Raw genomic sequence first — 16,435 nt, 5'->3', positions numbered from 1 at the left:
TGTAGTTGGGTATGGAAATCTCTGAATTTTTGGTGGCCTTCCTAAGCCAGGATTCAGACATGGCAAGGACATCAGGGTTGGCGGAGTATGCTAAACGAGTGAGTAAAACAAACTTAGGGTGGAGGCTTCTGATATTAACATGCATGAAACCAAGGCTTTTTCGATTACAGAAGTCAACAAATGAGAGTGCCTGGGGACACGCAGGGCCTGTGTTATCCTCCACATCACCCGAGGAACAGAGGAGGAGAAGGACGAGGGTACAGCTGTAGGCTAGCAAAACTGGTTGTCTAGTGCGTTTTGGACAGAGAATAAAAGGGGCAGATTTCTGGGCGTGGTAGAATAGATTCCGGGCATAATGTGCAGACAGGGGTATGGTGGGGTGCGTGTACATTGGAGGTAAGCCCAGGCATTGAGTGATGATAAGAGAGGTTGCATCTCTGGACATGCTGGTTATACTGGGTGAGGTCTCCGCATGTGTGGGAGGTGGGACAAATGAGGTATCTAAGGCATGTACAGTGTGACTAGGGGCTCTGCAGTAAACTAAAACAATGATAATTATCCTAAACAACAGTATACAAGGCATATTGACATTTGAGAGACATAAATCAAGGCATAAAGCATTCACAGGTGTTGATTTGGAGAGCTAGCTAAGACAACAATGGGTAAGACAACAACAGCTAATCAGCTAAGACAACAACAACAGGTAAAATGGCGATGAATGGGCAGAGAGGGTCGGTTAGCTACACACAGGGCCTGAGTTCGGGGCTAGGGCCGACAGATAAATAAAGGTAAACAGAGTGGAGTACCGTGATAAATGAACAGTCCAGCAGGCATCAGCTCTGTAGCCAAGTGATCATAGGATCCAGTGTACAGCAATAGATAACAGGGAAGCCGTAGTCGTTGCTACGCTAGCACGCGGGAGACACAGTGTTTAAAGTTAGCAGGCTGGGGTAAGTAGAAGCGTCTGCTCCAACGTCTGGCAAAGGCCGGTTGAAGGCACAGCTGATGGAATTACGTCTGAGGCTCCAGTCGTGGTGGTACGGCGAGGTGCCGTGTCGACGAAGGGACCGGGCCAGATGGCGAAAGGGTGTTGTAGTTGTGGTAATTTCGTTTGCTAGCTGGGAGATGCGCCTGGCTCAGGGCTAGCTTCGGGGCTGGGTCACTCAGTGGCAGCTAACTAGCTGTGACGATAAATGGTCCAGGGTTTACGGCAGGAATCTGGCGTTGTAGTGGAGAAAAACAGTCTGAGGCTGGCAGGTATTATCCAGGCTAAAAAACGGCTGGTGCCTGAGCAGAGGGTAAAGGCCACTAGCAGTGGCTAACAATGACTAAATAGCTAGTAGCTAATTAGCTGGCAATCTTCTGATGAGTTTTGGCTAAAAGGTCTAAAAAAAATAGTGGATCCGTGTCACATTGAGTGAGGCAGGTTACCGGAAGGTATATTTGATTTAAAAATGGAAAAAGAGATTGAAAAATATATTGGAATATATACAATATATACAAAAAAGACGAGAAATACAAAAAGTAAACGAGACGACGACAAACCACATCTGCACTGCTACGCCATCTTGGAAGAAGGATTACCAACATTGATGAGACAGCCTACAAGGAGGAGGTGTGAGCCCTGGTGGAGTGGTGCCAGGAAAATAACCTTTCCCTCAATGTCAACAAAACAAAGGAGCTGATCATGGACTACAGGAGACAGCAGAGAGAGCACGCCCCCGTCCACATCGACGGGACAACATTGGAGAGGGTCAAACGCTTCAAGTTCCTCTGCATGCACATCAAGGACAGCCTGAAATAGTCCCTTCACACAGACAGCATGGTGAAGAAGGTGCAACAGCGCAGCTCTCATGTAGGCAGCAAGTATGAGACAGTGCAGCTCTCATGTGGGCAGCAAGTATGAGACAGCACAGCTCTCATATGGGCAGCAAGTATGAGACAGCGCAGCTCTCATGTGGGCAGCAAGTACGAGACAGCACAGCTCTCATATGGGCAGCAAGTAAGAAACAGCGCAGCTCTCAAATGGGCAGCAAGTACGAGATAGCGCAGCTCTCATGTAGGCAGCAAGTATGAGACAGCGCAGCTCTCATGTGGGCAGCAAGTAAGAAACAGCGCAGCTCTCATATGGGCAGCAAGTAAGAAACAGCGCAGCTCTCATATGGGCAGCAAGTACGAGATAGCGCAGCTCTCAAATGGGCAGCAAGTAAGAAACAGCGCAGCTCTCATATGGGCAGCAAGTAAGAAACAGCGCAGCTCTCATATGGGCAGCAAGTACGAGACAGCACAGCTCTCAAATGGGCAGCAAGTACGAGACAGCGCAGCTCTCATGTGGGGAGCAAGTACGAGACAGCGAAGCTCTCATATGGGCAGCAAGTACGAGACAGCTAAGCTCTCATATGGGCAGCAAGTACGAGACATCGCAGCTCTCATATGGGTAGCAAGTACAAGACAGCGCAGCTCTCATATGGGTAGCAAGTACGAGACAGCACAGCTCTCATGTGGGCAGCAAGTACGAGACAGCTAAGCTCTCATATGGGCAGCATGTACGAGACAGCGCAGCTCTCATGTGGGCAGCATGTACGAGACAGCCCAGCTCTCATATGGACAGCAAGTACGAGACAGCGCAGCTCTCATGTGGGCAGCATGTCCAAGACAGCGCAGCTCTCATATGGGCAGCAAGTACGAGACAGCGCAGCTCTCATATGGGCAGCAAGTACGAGACAGCGAAGCTCTCATATGGACAGCAAGTACGAGACAGCGCAGCTCTCATGTGGGCAGCAAGTACGAGACAGCGAAGCTCTCATATGGACAGCAAGTACGAGACAGCGCAGCTCTCATCTGGGCAGCAAGTACGAGACAGCGAAGCTCTCATGTGGGTAGCAAGTACAAGACAGCGAAGCTCTCATATGGGCAGCAAGTACGAGACAGCGCAGCTCTCATGTGGGTAGCAAATACAAGACAGCGGAGCTCTCATGTGGGTAGCAAGTACAAGACAGCGAAGCTCTCATATGGGCAGCAAGTACGAGACAGCGCAGCTCTCATGTGGGTAGCAAATACAAGACAACGCAGCTCTCATATGGGTAGCAAGAAATGTTATTAGTGATGCACCAATGTGACTGTTTTTGCCGATAACGATATCCAATATTTTCCTTGCCAAAAAAAACGATACCAATAACTGTTATTTAAAAATGTTGTGGCTTTTTAATCTTGTACAGTTAAATAGTTAACTCACACACATGGACGCAGCAGTCTAAGGCACTGCATCTATCTAGGTGCAAGACGCATCACTACAGTCCCTGTTTCGAATCCAGGCTGTATCACATCCGGCCGTGATTGGGAGTCCCATAGGGTGGCGCACAATTGTCCCAACGTCGTCCAGGTTTGGCTGGGGTAGGCCGTCTTTGTAAATAAGAATTTGTTCTTAAACTGACTTGCCTAGTTAAATAAAGGTTGTATGTATGTCCCCATTACCAGTAAAACATCATCAAAACCTATTTCTTTCACTTACTTGCTGTGCTGTTTCTTGTTCATTTGCTCAGTCATTTCATTCTCACCCAGGGTTTCTATGGAACGCTGTTTGGGTCTTTGCCTATCAAAAAAGATACACGTTAAATAACACTATTTGATGTGTCAAATAAGCTAGTTGACCATTTAGGACCTGAATATTTCTGCACGTCACATAATAATTTAACGCTTTCATACATTTTTTACGTAGTTATTACACATTGATTACACTCGTATTTCATATGTCACAACGATTCATCGATACGTATGCTATGATGCTGGTAAAGTTGTCTCGCGCACGACAGTGATGGTCATAAAAAAAGCTAGCTAGCTCATGGATGCAAACAATGTTCTTCCCCCAAAACAAAGCAAAACAACATAATATGTTTCAGTAGCTATAGTTAGCTAGCTCACTATCTCGCTAGGTGTCATCATCTAAAATAACCCTCATTTATAATACAGTTCTTATTTGATTAATGGTGGTTGGACCCATCTATGTGAAGCTAGCCACAATGAGGATTAGCCACAATAGTAGACTATGCGATTAGCCTTCAAAATAAAATGTGTAATTGACAGTGATGCAAATGAATACTAATAGTAGAATTATGCAATAATTGAATAGATCATGCTAAATGAGGTTGGAATGTTGTTATATAAAATCAAGAAAAGACAATGATTTGTTATTTTGACAAAAATCTGTTGAAATCACACTGGATTTATTATACTTTAGAATTGCATTGGGGGCATACTTATTTCACTGTACAGCTTTACCTATGGAATGTGGATCAATGACATGGGGTATCAGTCTACTCAGTGACACCCAGAGAACATTAGCATTGTGGCGCTTATTCTGGGACTCTGAAACAGCTGTGAATTGAGACATATTTATTGTCAACCTGTGTGTTTTGAACATGCTTTGGAGTCTGATAACTCTTAGGAGGACGTTGGGAAAAATTATATTGGGTATTGAGTAGACTGTTACCCCATTTCATTGATCCCCAATCCTTAGGTAAAGCTGTACAGTGCAATATGAATGTCAATACACACAAAAGGCTGACTAGGGAGGTGATTTCACACAGTCACAGTACCTGCAATAAGAGCTACAATGCTAATATCTGCGTAAACTCTTCACAGTTGTGTTCTGTGGGTGTCACCAAGTAGACTTATACCTCATTTCATTGCTTCACATTCCAACTTTGCTTAACATTATCTAGTCTAAATATGGCATGATTCCACCAATTGTAACCTTCTGCATCCCTTTCAAAGAGGTCATTTTATTTTGAAGGCAAACCGCAAATTCCACTATTGTGCCTAATCCTTATCGTGGCTAGCTTCACAACACATAACCCGGTCAGGTCGAGCTTCACTAGCCAGATGAAGCTAGCTGGCTGCTTATAATGTTAGCTTTGGGCAACAGGGTTAAGTAGCTGGCTATTTATTTTCATGAACTGAAGGTCAATTTCAATAGGAGAAAAACAAGTGGCTGCCTAGCTAATACTTACCCACAATGATTCCTAAATCATTGCTAAGAATAGTGAAAATGACTGCAGTTTCAACTGGTCATTGTTTTCAGGCTGGTTGTATTGGTGCTAGCTAGGGACCAAGCTAAAGCTAGTTAGCTACCCCAGAAGTTGCGATTGAAAAATGTATGCTTTATTACCAACACTGTATTGTAAACACATCGTTCGGTGTTTGCTTGTTTCCAGACTTTTTTTGTACAGCTTTGACAGTGCTACTGATAGTAGTGGTGGCGCTTGGCTTGCACGTGCAAATTCAGTATACACAGCATTCTATTATAGAACTGTGTTATTTGACGTGTCAAATTAAAAGCTTATTTAACGCGTGAAATAGTGTTATTGTCAAACACTGTTATTTGATGTGTATCTTTTTTGACATGCAAAGACCATAGAATGTCATGCGTTCCATAGAATGTCTGTCACGATCATCGTATTGAGGAGACCAAAGCGCAGCGTGGTGTGAATACATACTTTTAAAGAAAAAAAACACGAAGTACACTAAACAAACAAAACAAACTAACCAGAGAAACGTGACTTCCAGAGAAACTGAGTGCTAACATGCAACACCACAATGCAAAACAGGCTACCTAAATATGGTTCCCAATCAGAGACAACGACAAACACCTGCCACTGATTGAGAACCATATCAGGCCAAAACACATAGAAACAGACTAACTAGACATGCAACATAGAATGCCCACTCATATCACACCCTGACCAAACAAAACATAGAAACAAACAACGCAAATAATGGTCAGAGTGTGACAATGTCATGCGTTCCATAGAATGTTGTGAAGCTAATAGCAGTGAAGCTATTACTGTGTAGCTCCAGTAGAGCAACATCTGAACAATAGCGCACTTGGTAACGTTAGTGTGTACCGGTGCTCGACCAATCACGAAACCAACATCACCCACTAAAGAGAACGGTTGATTGTCAAGGGCAATGAATTCCATTATCTTGGTGTTAATGGATTTCGCCTTTGACTTGTCTCGACTAAAATGTTCTTGCTCTTTCAAATGACTGCTCAACTTGTTGACTGCTCGATCCACACAACAGACATTGTGGGTTAGGAATGCTGTGTTGCACGTGTAGCGCATAATTTTATGTGGCGTCATTACGTCATGTCCCTACTTATTTAGGTGTGCACGTCAGCTTTGACATCGGTTTTTCACATCGCCGTTAAACTACACATCGGTCCTATACCGATGTTGGCATTTTTAGATGATATCAGACAATTCCGATATGTTCACCGATATATCGTGCATCCCTAAATGTTATATCGCTATTTCGGCATGCATTGGCAAGAGACATGCTTTTATTGTGCAACCTATGGATTACAGAATAAAATGAGGAACTGTCATGCGAGACAGGATTTGGGGTTTCAGTGGGATTGGGACTGGATAGGAAAATAGCTTTGGCTTTAGGACAGGAAAATATAGAATTTTCCCTAATGCCTCTGAATTGTTAACAAACGTCATGTCTGTGACAGAGATGTCTATGTAGTGAATTGTGCATAGGCCTATCAAATGTGTGACTGTCTGAAGATTCACAATGACAGCTCGCCTAGCCTGTAGGTCTACTGTAGGGGTTTCTTGTAGGGTTTATTGACTAGATTCGGGTTGCGTGTGCAGCCCGGCGGTGTCAATCATACGTGCGCTTTGAATTTATGACGACTTTGTGTGAAGTACATAATCTAGGCTCAAGGCTTCCATGATATAACCTGTTCGGATAGTGTGCTATTAAATGTTTTGCTAATCTGATGCTGCACATGAAAGGGAAAGGGAAAGGATACCTAGTCAGTTGTACAACTGAATGCCGTCAACCAAAATGTGTGTTCCTCATTTAACCCAACCCCTCTGAACCCAACCCCTCTGAACCCAACCCCTCTGCCTTAATTGATGTCCACGTCATAGGCACATGGGGAGCAGTTGTTGTTGGGGGTTAACTGTAGGGCCTGCATTAGTGCCACATTGGGGGAAAATGTTGTAATTTCCCAGGTCTTGTCATTTAATTTTTGGGGAAAATGTGAAGAGTGTTCCTGGGACAGTCCCGGGATCCCGGTTACCCATGTTAATTCCTAGTCATGAATATGTTGGTCCACTGTTGATGATGTCATGAGTATGTTGGTCCACTGTAATATGCGTTGTGTTGTTTGATTGGCAGGCGTCTGGCGCGTTCCACCTTGCTCTTGATCCCTCTGTTTGGGATCCACTACACTGTGTTCGCCTTCTCACCCGAAGACGTCAGCAAGAGGGAGAGGCTGGTGTTTGAGCTAGGCCTAGGCTCCTTCCAGGTGTGTGTGTGTGTGTGTGTGTGTGTGTGTGTGTGTGTGTGTGTGTGTGTGTGTGTGTGTGCGTCTGCGTGTGTGCGTGTGCGTGTGCGTGTGCGTGTGCGTGTGTGTGTGTGTCAGCGTGTGTGTACGTGCTTTCTGATGTGTGACAATGTACATTCCTGTGCATACCTGAAAGACAGTTTTCTCTGCTTGTGTTCTTTGTGTCCATGTAGGGCTTCGTTGTGGCTGTTCTCTACTGCTTTCTGAATGGAGAGGTAAGCTCTCTTTTAAACCAACCACTTGTTGCTTTAGGCACTGATAAATACAGCATCTCTATATCGAGATCGAGAGAGAGAGGCATGCTGAGTCTTTCCAGCGAGGTCCATTAATAATGACCTTGTGAAGTATCTCCCTGAAGGTGCAGTCGGAGATCAAGAGGAAATGGCGCAGCTGGACGGTGAACAGGTACTTTGCTGTGGACCTGAAGCACCGGCACCCTTCGTTGGCCAGCAGTGGGGTGAACGGGGGAACGCAGCTCTCCATCCTCAGCAAGAGCAGCTCTCAGATCCGCATGTCCAGCCTACAGGCCGAGTCGCCAGCCACCTAAGCCACCTGAACTTCAACGGTGAAGCCCAGGACCAGAGCCAGGGAGAGACCACCACTACTAATACTACTACTACTACTACTACTACTACTACTACTACTACTTCTATCACCCCTACACCAAGACCCATCAGCCACTTCCACACTGGTCCTGATACTATGACCAACCTCACCCCTACACCCAACCTCACCCCTATACCCACACCCAACCATGGACCACTACCAGTGACCAGCCTCACCAACCCATACCCTTTCCCCAACCCATATCCAGACACCACCAACCCATACCCAGAGACAACCAACCCGTACCCTGACACAACCCTGATCCTGGACTCTGGAGAACGCATCCCGGACCCTCCTAACTGCACTGCACCCAAAAGCCCAACTGAGCCCTTCATATAACAAACTGGATCAACAACTCAACCCTAATAAAGCCATGCCGAATCAATCACACCTAAACAAGCCCAATCCCTAACCTTATTCAAACTAACCTACCCAATACAATCCAAACTAACCCAACCCCTAGCCCTATCCAAACTAACCCGACCCCTAACCCTATCCAAACTAACCTACCCAATACAATACAAACTAACCCAACCCCTAGCCCTATCCAAACTAACCCAACCCCTAGCCCTATAAAAAAATGACCAAATACAATTCAAATGAACCCAACCCTAAACCCTATTCAAACTAACCTACCCAATACAATCCAAACTAACCCAACCCCAAACCCTATTCAAACTAACCTACCCAATACAATCCAAACTAACCCAACCCCTAGCCATATACAAACTAACCTAACCTAACCAATACAATCCAAACGAACCCAACCCCAAACCCTATTCAAACTAACCTACCCAATACAATCCAAACTAACCCAACCCCTAGCCATATACAAACTAACCAAACCCCTAGCCCTATCCAAACTAACTCAACCTCTAGCCCTATCTAAACTAACCCAACCCCTAACCCCAACCAAACTAACCAACCCAATACAATCCAATCTAACCCAACCCCTAGTCCTATTCAAACTAACCAACCCAATACAATCCAAACTTAACAAACCCCTAGCCCTATCCAAACTAACCCAACCACTAGCCCTATCTAAATCAACCAACCCAATACAAATCCAAACTAACCCAAGCCCTAACCAAAGTAATCCAATACAATTCAAACTAACCCAACCCAAGCCCTATCCAAACCAACCCAACCCCTAGCCCTATCCAAAGTAACCTACCCAAAGCCATATTTAAAACTAACCTACCCAATACAATCCAAACTAACCCAACCCCTAGCCCTATCTAAACTAACCTACCCAATACAATCCAAACTAACCCAACCCCTAGCCCTATTCAAACTAACCTACCCAATACAATCCAAACTAACCCAACCCCTAGCCCTATCCAAACTAACCCAACCCCTAGCCCTATCCAAACTAACCCAACCCCTAGCCCAATCCAAACTAACCCAACCCCTAGCCCTATCAAAACTAACCCAACCCCTAGCCCAATCCAAACTAACCCAACCCCTAGCCCTATCCAAACTAATCCAACCCCTAGCCCAATCCAAACTAACCCAACCCCTAACCATATTCAAATGAACCCAACCCCTAGCCCTATCCAAACTAACCCAACCCCTAGCCCAATCCAAACTAACCCAAACCCTAACCCTATTCAAACTAACCCAACCCCTAGCCCTATCCAAACTAACCCAACCACTAACCCTATACAAACTAACCCAACCCAATACAATCCAAACTAACCCAACCCCTAGCCCCATCCAAACCAACCTACCCAATACAATCCAAACTAACCCAACCCCTAGCCCTATCCAAACTAACCCAACCCGATACACTCCAAACTAACCCAACCCCTAGCTCTATCCAAACTAACCCAACCCCTAGCCCTATTCAAACTACCCCAACCCAATACAATCCAAACTAACCCAACACCTAGCCCTATCCAAACTAACCCAACCCCTAGCCCTATCCAACCTAACCCAACACCTATTCCTATTCCTAACCAAACCCCAACCTACCACTATCCAACCTAACCCAACACCTAGTCCTAGTCCTATTCCTAACCAAACCCCAACCCACCACTATCCAACCTAACCCAACACCTAGTCCTTAGCAATCCAACTCATCCATACCTAAACTAACCTGACTCCTATTTCTATCCAAACCAGCCTATCACTATGTAAACCTACCCAACCAACCCTGACTTAACCTACCCCAACATTAAAACCCAACTCTACCAGACAGGAACAGAACACCTAACACCTCACCAGCAGCACCTGTTCACGAGCAGTTGTAGGTGAATCCACCTTTAAACTGTTACAACTACAGTGTCTCACACATGGAGCAAACCACCGTCAGTGGTAGTGGCCTAGCAGTGAATGTCAATCACCATTCAGAAACCATCAGACAAGGATCTTTACAAGGAAGGCAGAAGGCTATGAAGGAAAAGCATGGTTAATGGTCTGTACATATCATCATAGTGTTATGTCAAAAAGCCTCCCCCGTTAGGTTTATCACGTAGAGCAGAAGAGCTGGACCACTTCAGTGCTGCTGGAACATCCATGTAATACCACTGGTCATTGCAATCATATCATCATGTCCGAAGAATGACAAGACGTATTTAACGACTCCTCCTCCTCTCTTTCCTCAGTCTGTCTTTCAGCTTGTTGCAGACTCAAGTTATGACTGTGTTTTGTTGTTCTGGGTATTGTTGTTGTTATGGCAACTTAATTACGGAGCAGTAACAAAACCATAAAGCCTCTATCAGAGTCCAAAATGTGCATGTGTACGCACAGCAGTGTTCTAGAATATTGGACTGTTGGCTTTCATACTTTTTGAATTCTCAGCAGAGAACGTTGGTTGGGAATTTTGGTAAGGTGCGCGTTCGGGCTGTGCATCCCCTGCGAATTGTGGTCTCAGAGCCATGTAGCTACAGTATGTCACAACGAGATGCCGGACTATCACGTCACTAAGTCTGTGGCCGGACTGTTTGACTCTGAATTAAGCTTTACACGTCCTGTACAGGAGAAGCAACAAACCGGCCAATCGAGACAGACTGACCTAATGTAAATATTTATCAGCTGACCAATCAGGTTGCAAGTGTGTGCCTGTTTGTAGAGGGCATAGATTTAGATAGACATTGCATCTTTGTATCTGTCCCACTATGGCATCTGTGAGAGAAAAGGCAACACCATTGAGACCATGTCCAGTTTGAAGTAGTCACTTTATTAATGTACTACTTCTATGAGTTGGCAAACAAACTAAAAAGGTGCATACTGTGGTCTGGACTATTATTTGAACAGGTATAAATGTTGCCTATTTACTGCCACCTGCAGTTCTGGAATGTTTGCTCACAGGAATAATTAATTGGCTGATCCCTCCTGATGACCTGGATAGAATTATGGGATCCTTTCTTAACCCATAGGAAGTTCCACCCAGTTGACTACTTAAAAATGGTGAAACTCCTCAATGGCACTGCCCATGCTAAAAAAGACTTTTGGGCACTAGTGTTGTCTATCTAAGTCTATGGTAGAGGGAGAATGATCATGTGAGGTTACTGTAAAATAATGAACAGTGAAAGGACACAAATTGGAGGCTAACACACTGCATCATGGGATACTTTTCAGGCCTGGAGACTCAAGCCAGGATCAAGGCAAAATAAATAATTAATGGACCAACAGTAGAAACAATGTCTCTTAAAATATGAAGATAATAGTCAACCACCACCAGAAGTAGAGCATCATAGTGCTTTGTATGACCGTATATGACGTCAACAGCTATGTGTCAGCCAATGGCACAGGTCACCTTTACCTGTGTAAGCTGTGATTGGTGGAGTGACAGGAAGATGATGATGTCACTTCCTCCTTGCTATTTGTACCACTGTTACTAGAGATAGAGGAATTCTTCCGACTGGGCACACACTGAATCAATGTTGTTTCCATGTAATTTCAATGAAATTATGTTGAACCAAAGTGGAATAGATGTTGAATTGACGTCTGTGCCCAGTGGGATTCTTCTGAGGAAGACAGATGACATGGGTAAAACCAGTATTTATGTGAAAGGTATATTTTCTAAAGTTCAATTATGAGGAATGAAATGCCAAAAATAAAACCTGCGTTAAGGTAAGATGGTCATCTATTTTAGAAGGATGAACAATGCTAAGGTTTGCCAACTACGACCATTACACACCAAACCTCTTTAAATCTTAGCATTGCTTATGATGACAAGATGCCTTGGTTCATTTCGGGAGAGGATTGATAGTGCCACTAGTTTTAAACAGCCGGTAGTACAGAAAATGTCAATGACAACTTACTCATGAATGGGTATCGTGAGTTCAATGTATAACTGTGTTACAATGTCTGCATGAATTGTATTTTTCTTTCTTCTTTTGAATCTGTTTACAATTGTTTTGTGAGATTATTACTGTACCTGACGCTGAAAAGGCAATGCAGTCCAATCTAGATTTTACTTAGTTTCTTCAGCAGTCTCTCAGCTAGCTTCAATTTGTATATTTAACTAAATAGATAACTTAGACCGACAGAAAGTATTTTACCACATTGAGTTTTGATAAACACCTTCCTGAATTGTGTTTTTTTAAAGTATTATTTTGGGGTATTTCTCTCATTCCAAAGATGAACACTAGACTCCACACTGAGTTTCACGGCCGTATACATTTGCAAAGGCTGAGTAAAAGCTTTGCAACTGATGTCACTACAGATTTGATCCTTTGGTATGATTTAACTATTATTATTCTATATTCTACTTCCATGTTAATCCTAATCCCATGTTAATCTCTCCTAGTATACTTTAGTCTCCAAAGTGCCTTTATGCACAAAACGGCAAGTATTTCTGTTAATCTGAGAGATTTTTTTAGACATTATTTTTTAAACGAAACTGCAAAGTATGTAAAAACATGTGGTCAACAAAAGTGCTTTTATGATGTTACACTGAATCAGTATTTTATTAACCTGGAGGCCTTTGAAGTACCTAGAGCTCATTTCTGGTTTAAGATGGGCATAACCTATGAACTTTAACCTACGACCTATAACCTACGACCGATGACCTTTTGAAATAAGCCACTTTTATTTTGAGTAAATATCTACTATGGTCTATATCATATACACAATAATAGGTATGATTGATTGACTCTGTTCTATTTTGCAGCATTCAGTCCTTTACACTCATAATATTTTTTGTATATCAAAATAATGGGACACTGGTTGATTTAATTAAGTTACTGTGCACCGTTTGTGACTGCAGGCAAATGCGGTGCTTTTAAACGGGAGAGAAAGACAAAAAAATGTATACATATATATATATTCTCAATTTGGTTTGGTCACATACAGTACGAATAATTGCCTTTATTCTCAAACTGAAATGGAAAAAAAACAACGTTTTGTCATATTATTTTATTTATATACTATAAACTATAGATAATGCAACAATGCATATCTGTAAACAGTGTGTTAGCGTGTCAAACGTTTGATGAACAGTTGATGACTCCACAACTCCCCAGCCCACCTGAAAAAGCACAGCTCTTTAACAGTACTATCTGATCAGAAACACAAAACTTCCTGTTAGGAATAGTTTCCCATTGTTCATTAAAGAAGCATATAGAGGCTGGTTCAGATGAAGAAGAATGACAAGGAGGGCAGACAGAAAGCAGTAAGCATGTGTTGTGTTTTTCTTCAGTCTGGACCTGTCTTTAGCAGTCCTACTCTTGAGATGCTTTACACTGGCCTTTAATATGGGTCCATCCATGCGTGTGCGAATACAGATGGCCCAAAGGTGTCCCTGTTTCACTGTGAAACAGGTTGGACAAGCAGAAAGAGATGATCTGCTTTTGGTCCCCACACCAAGTTGAATGTTTAGCAGGAGTTCCTTATTAAAACCATAATGACAGTCTCAGCATGTCATGAGCCAATTTTAAGAGTATGAATATACATTTTCAAGAGTATTTATGTTACGAAATATTAAACAATACACAGCCTTATATCGCCGGTCAATGTGATGTCAATTAGAGATGTAATCATTCTGAGAATACAGTATATTGTTTATTAAATCTGTTGTTATAATGAACAATGAAGTAGTTATCTACATACATGTACAGTAGTTTAGATGTGTCCCAAATTGCACCCTTTTCTCTAATCCTTTTATAGTGTACTACTTTTGACCAGGGCCCATAGGGAAAAAGTTATGCACTAAATAAGGAATTGGGTAGCATTTGGGATGGAGACTGTGGTTTACAAATATGTGTAGTCTACCATTGTGGCTTATAAATGGTCAACTGAATTCTGCCGTGTCATTGTGTAAGACAGTATCTCGTAGATGGAGTCGTCCGTGGTGCAAAGTGAATATTAGCAGTCATTAGAATTTTGCTCCGTGGTTGTTATCATTTTAGTATTATTTTGGTGATAGTGATTGTTCAAATATGAAGCATATTGTATTGCTGCCTATAATCTCTTGTAGACTGATGCATGCATCTCTTGATGGTTTGATCCTTTTCACCAAGCTGTGTTGATTATTCTGCAGATGAAATCTTACTGGGAGATGATGGAACCTTTTATAGACATGTTCTTAAACAGTTCACAGAATTCTGAGGGAATTCTAAGTGTGACATTCGTTTTACTGCATTCTGATCATGTAGTCAGCAATTTCAAGGAAAAAGCAGCTCCAAGGAAGAAAAATACAATGGTGTTCAATAGTGAATCATTATTTTAAACTATTTAACCAGAAAGGGGCATAGGGTTAGAAAGCCATCCACTAAACTGTGAATAATATTTTTCTGTTTGACAACAGAGTTGCTGGTCAATTGTCATTAAGAAGGGGCATTTTAAAACATTTATGATCGGGCCTAGTCAGAACCACCCTGTTCATTCAATTTCATTTGAATGTTAATACGTTTTAGAGTCCTTTGACATGAGGGTAATTGCCATACTACATTTCTAAATAAATAGCCAATAACCTGTATAGTTTTCAACCATCACAAGATGACATTTAGAAAGCTGGCTCTGTTTTGGATGGAAAAGAGACAACAGGGCTGTGTTCAACAGGGCACCATGTTGTGGAACATCATGTAGAACAAATATGTTAAGTAATGTAAGGACTCACGTCAGCTCTATTCATGACATTTCTATCTGCAACGTTCCACATTTGCCTACCTAACATAGCCCAGGACAAAGGTACTGTACAGTGATGGCTGAATGTAATGTAACTGTTGTATCTGTGGTCTGAAGGGTTGGGCTCAATTACATTTCAATTCAGTCAATGCCGGAAGTAAACAAAACATTTTCTCAATGCTTTTTAATGAAAAACAAATGTAATTAAGAATTTCAGTTTGAATTGAAATGTAATTTGCCATAATTCTGGTGACCTGACCGCTGCCTGCTTCAGGCTGTTTTTAAACTCATGTTTTCATTTCATCTTGTTTCACCGCTGCGCTGTATAAATGTCTTCTTGTTTTGATGTATATATTAAAACAGGGGTAGGAAACCCTGTTCTTGGTGTGCCGCAGGTACAGCAGGATTTTGATCCATCTAGGCACCACGCTGGACCAACTGAGCTAATTGATCAGTTCAGTAATTGCCTAAATTCAACATACCTGGTCTTCCAGGTTGGTTAAATCAAAAACATGAAGTTCCTGGGGCCCTCCAGGACCAGGGTTACCTACCCCTGTAATAAAGAGGTTTTGTACATTATTATTGTATTATTGACTTTAAGTCGCAATAAATGTTTTGGACTTGTTGACTCATTGATGTTGTGTATGTGTGTTTGTTATTTGGACTTATAGTACAGCCCTGTATTAGCCTGGTGCCAGATCTGATTGTGCTTTTTTGCCAACTCGTATGTCCAGTGTCATGCCAAACATGACATGACGATAGGAGTTGGCAAAACAGCACAAACAGATCAGGCACCAGGCTAGCCCTCTAAATAAACAGCATCACATCAGAAATGTTCAGTAATGTTGTAGCCAGGAACCTGTTAGGGGGGAAAGAGCTTTCAGTTTTTTACAGCTTCAGAAGAGAGAGAACACAATTCGCACACAGATGTGAATATTACACCATCTCAACTCCACAATACCACAAAAGCAGTTTACAAGTCAAAGTGCTACATCCATTGATCCTTTCAGTAGCTTAGTCTCACAGTCAATAAAAGTCTTGTTCAGTTCAGATCAGTTCCATGTTCTTGTCACAATTTGAACCCAACAAAGAAGCATGCACACTATTATATTATGCTGCCCATGTTATAATAGAGTATACAGCTTTTTTTATATCAAATTAATCAAAGTGCAGGATATCTTAGCATAGTATGCATCATATTCCACAAAAGAATGACATATTATAATTGATATAATTCATAATATGAATACATGGGATGATTGCCTTACATGTCAGATGCATATATGAGCAACACAGACCAGTAGTACATGGTAAAGGTACCAGAGGTCATCGTCTGGGCCTTTTCCCACAATCACAGATTCACATAGGAGGTCACAAGCTCCAAAGCATGAATGGCTT

At 42.6% G+C, this 16,435-nt stretch overlaps 1 protein-coding gene across 2 annotated transcripts in view; it reads left to right on the top strand.

The window, feature by feature from the left end:
* The window catches only part of adcyap1r1b (adenylate cyclase activating polypeptide 1b (pituitary) receptor type I), a 69,792-nt gene extending 54,122 nt beyond the window's left edge, over window positions 1–15,670 (top strand). Inside the window, exons 12-14 of one of the 2 annotated variants that reach the window (XM_042322344.1) lie at window positions 7,189–7,318; window positions 7,531–7,572; window positions 7,703–15,670. In XM_042322344.1, the coding sequence (XP_042178278.1) occupies window positions 7,189–7,318; window positions 7,531–7,572; window positions 7,703–8,302 (772 nt within the window). In that variant the 3' untranslated portion in view covers window positions 8,303–15,670. The remainder of the gene's footprint in view (window positions 1–7,188; window positions 7,319–7,530; window positions 7,573–7,702) is intronic. The other variant, XM_042322345.1, reaches the window with a different exon arrangement.
* The last annotated feature ends 765 nt before the right edge of the window (window positions 15,671–16,435 follow it).

The sequence above is a fragment of the Oncorhynchus tshawytscha genome, linkage group LG05, assembly GCF_018296145.1.
Source record: "Oncorhynchus tshawytscha isolate Ot180627B linkage group LG05, Otsh_v2.0, whole genome shotgun sequence".
Lineage (NCBI taxonomy): Eukaryota > Metazoa > Chordata > Actinopteri > Salmoniformes > Salmonidae > Oncorhynchus > Oncorhynchus tshawytscha.
This window is presented reverse-complemented; position numbering and strand designations above follow the sequence as displayed.